Source organism: Mustela nigripes, chromosome X, assembly GCF_022355385.1.
Source record: "Mustela nigripes isolate SB6536 chromosome X, MUSNIG.SB6536, whole genome shotgun sequence".
NCBI classification, from domain to species: Eukaryota; Metazoa; Chordata; class Mammalia; order Carnivora; family Mustelidae; genus Mustela; species Mustela nigripes.
The window spans coordinates 98,886,304-98,889,731 of NC_081575.1; the positions used below are offsets into that span (position 1 = coordinate 98,886,304).

General features: G+C 48.9%; 1 protein-coding gene across 1 annotated transcript; it reads right to left on the reverse strand.

The window, feature by feature from the left end:
- Positions 1-526: 526 nt before the first annotated feature.
- Positions 527-1,567, reverse strand: MAGEB3 (MAGE family member B3). Its single transcript, XM_059385282.1, has one exon. The coding sequence runs from the start codon at positions 1,565-1,567 to the stop codon at positions 527-529; it is 1,041 nt and encodes a 346-aa protein (XP_059241265.1).
- Between the last annotated feature and the right edge of the window lie 1,861 nt (positions 1,568-3,428).

A 3,428-nucleotide genomic window follows, 5' to 3' on the forward strand; every position in this document is an offset into this window, starting at 1 on the left:
TCTAATTCATGAAGGTTTAATTCTACACTCTTCAGTTAGTCAAGCACATACTGTTATTTAGAACTTTATAAAACACAGAGTAAAGAGGATTAGGAAGTCAAATACCAACCATCTTGTGATTTTCCTCTCTATCAATTTCATATATTTTACTACTTTTTTTGTTTCATGTTTTCAAGGGAACGCATGCACCAATGCCATGTTACGTTGTACCAGATTACTAAATAAGATGGAAAATTTCCCAATTTGTTCTATAAAACAGCAATACTCTTAACTCTTAAATCTGATAAACAACAAGTGAGACCAATGTAACTCGTGAATTTAGTTTATAGTGCTAGATAAGCCTGCATTTTGAAGTAACATTTGGAAAAAGAGCAAAAAATAAAAATGCTGATGAATCTCCAAATTACCCATACAGAACAGGAGCACGGAGGTATTATACACTGTGTTCCCTCAGTCACACTTTGCCCTCTACTACTTAGAACACTGACTGTTCCCTTCAGCCACAATATGAAGAACCTGCCTCAACTTAATTAGGTGTGGGAGGTGGTGCTAGACATTCCCTGGAACATTCACTGGCCATGGCACCTGTCTCGGCCTGTTGTGTAACCGTGGCTTTGACTCGTGCTTCCTCATCTCGCAGAGCCTCTTCATACCAGAAGTGGAAGGCACTGGGGACGGTATGATTAATCTTGGCCCAAAACTCTAGCACTTTCATCTTGCTGGTCTCAGCATGGGCTCTGGGACCCCATAGGAACTCGTAGCGTGCGGGATCACTGTTGGGCACCTGCCGGTACTCCAGGTACTTAAGCTTCACCAAATCCTGGGTGATGAGCTTCTTGGGTTCCCCAAATATGAAATGTCGCTTCCCTGCGAAGACTCCCATCTTATTCAGGAACTCCCAGATGTTCTCTTCGGTGGCACAGTTGCCCTTCATGAAGATCACACCCAGGAGATTCATCAGAAGGCCGGTCTTGGGAAATCCTCTGCCTGGGCTTATGGTCCCATTGTTAGGGAGGTCCATCTTACTGACCAGGATATAGGAATGCTTGGTAGAATCGACTTCCTTTAAGTCAACACCAAAAACCACTTCTAAGCTGAAAGAGGCTCTTCTGAGGATCTCAAGGAGGCGATTTTTGTACTTTTTATTGACAATCTTCAGCATATTGGCTTTCGTGATGGGCTTTTTCCTTTTGTACATATGCATCAGGAACTGCACCAAAATACTCGTTGCTCTGGTTAAAGGGTCTCCTTGAGAGTGCACAATGGTGAGTGGGGCCTGGGAGGAACTTGGCTTTTTCTCAGTTTTGCGGTTGGCTCCTTTATATGATCTTGTGGCAGAAACGCCTGCAGGCTTGATGGATAGGGCTCTCTGAGACCCCTTGAGAGTGCTACGTGACCTAGCTGCAGGTTTTCTGTGAGTAAGAACACCAAAGGGCGGAGGGGCCAAGGAGGGGAAGGCTTTCTCCTTGGCTACAGTGGCCTGAGCACTGCTCTGATGCTGGAGCCCACCTTGGGCTTGGTGGCGTTTCTCATGGGTGTGGAGCTTACTTGTTTGTCCCCGAGGCATGATGACTGTGGCCAGGGACAGCAGGTAGTAGTGTGGGTAGGACAGGAGGTGATCTGGGCATGAGAGAAGAAAAGATGAACGGGAACACCTTCTACAGGGAGCGCTGCCTCTGCCGGATTCTGTGAGGGCACGGCTCTGGGAAACCACAGGGCTCCTGCTATGATCAACCCGTACTCTGAGAATCCTGCGGAAATAATTAAAGTGAGCCTCAGGGTGCAGCCTGCCAGCCCTGGTTGGTGCTTACTGGGGCGGAAAGCAGCAGAGGCAGGTCCAGTCCTTGTGAGATCCTCTCTACTCTGGAGTGTGAGGATCCTTTCAGTTCATATTCAGGACCATCATATCAACTTTTGTCAAGGCTCAGGCCCTCTCCTCTGTGCTGCTCTAAATTTACATCTCAAACCCAGGCCCTCAACTTCTTAGGATCCCTCAGGAGGAAAGAAAGGGGCACTTTAGCCCATTACTGTTGCCTCTGGCCACTACTGTCACCAACTGCTGACAGTTCTGTGGGACTCTCTATTTTAGAGTCATTGGGGTTCTCAGTCCTCATTCAGTGTCCTCATCTTGGCTCTAGGTAGAGCCTGGGACATCTTCCTCTGCTGGTCTGGTCTCTCCCCTCAAACAAAAGCTCTCACCAACCTGATGCCATCAAAAATAAAGTAGGGCTCACACACCCCTGACTTCCATGCCTGGGCTCCTTAGTGCTGTAGACAAGGGAGGGGGGTGCTCTCTGTTGTCTCTTTTTGGGGGTACCATCACTCTTCATTCAGGGTCCTCATTCTGATGCCTGTGAAGCCCACAGTCTCTCTCTGCAGAACTGAAGCTGCTCAATTAATCCAACAGCCTTACCTCTCTAGGACTCTCCAGACAGAAATGATGGGGGGTGCCTCAGTCTAAGAAATATCTGTGGTTTTCCCAGGGCTGAGAGAAGGGTCAGAATTTATGAGATATACTTTTTAGAGTTGGTGCTCCCTTTAGTCTTCACTCAGGTCTCTGACCTTAACTATAGGTAGGACTTAGGACTCCTGCCTCCAATACACTGGCAAGACTTGGGCCTCCTGCCTCAGAGCAAATCCCTCAATTCCCAGTCCCTAGAGGGGAAAGTCAGGGTCCTCCACATAGGACTACTCCCACCTAGAGCCTCCAGGAATAAGTACAGGGATGCTGCTTTCCTTAACTGGGGAGAGGCCCCTCGTTAGTATTCAGGGGCCTCACTTTCACTGCAGACAGGTCCTATGTCTCCTCCATCTGCAGGACCCAGGCTACTATTTTAGACCAAGGGCCCCCCTACCTGAGACTTTCCAGGCAGAAAATCTGATAGCTCTGCTGGGTCCTACCAGAGTCAACAGCAGTACTGATACTTTGTGGGGCCCCACGTGTTATGGATCGGGATCCTTCCCCCAGTCCCCACGCAAGGTCCTCACCTCGACTCCAGGCTAGTCCTGAAAATTTACCCTCGGGGGCCAGAGGCCTCACCCACCGACAAATGTCCTCACTTCCTGGAAACTGAATCGGAAGTAAAGTTGAGTCATATCCGGCCACAACTGCCCAGTGTCTCTAAGGGCTGAAAGCAGGGGCAGGGCTCTGTGAGACATCACTGTTCTGGAGCTGGTGGTCTCGATGTCCTCACTTAGGGTCTTCATTTTGGTATCTATCAGAGCCTGGGACTCCTCCCTCTACTAAATTGAGTTTCAAACAAAGCCTTCACTTCCGGGAGCTCTCGGGGAGTGGGGAGTGAGTGGTTGTCAAGGCCTGCCTGGAGCCCCCCAGAACCATATTCAGAACCATAGAGTTTTCTGTTGCCATCTCTACAGGGAAGAGATCCCCTCATTAGCCCTCAGGAACCTCCCCTTGGCTCTCATTA

Excerpts from the sequence above, each read along its gene's own strand:
- MAGEB3 (XM_059385282.1), bottom strand. The coding sequence starts at position 1,567 with ATGCCTCGGGGACAAACAAGTAAGCTCCACACCCATGAGAAACGCCAC.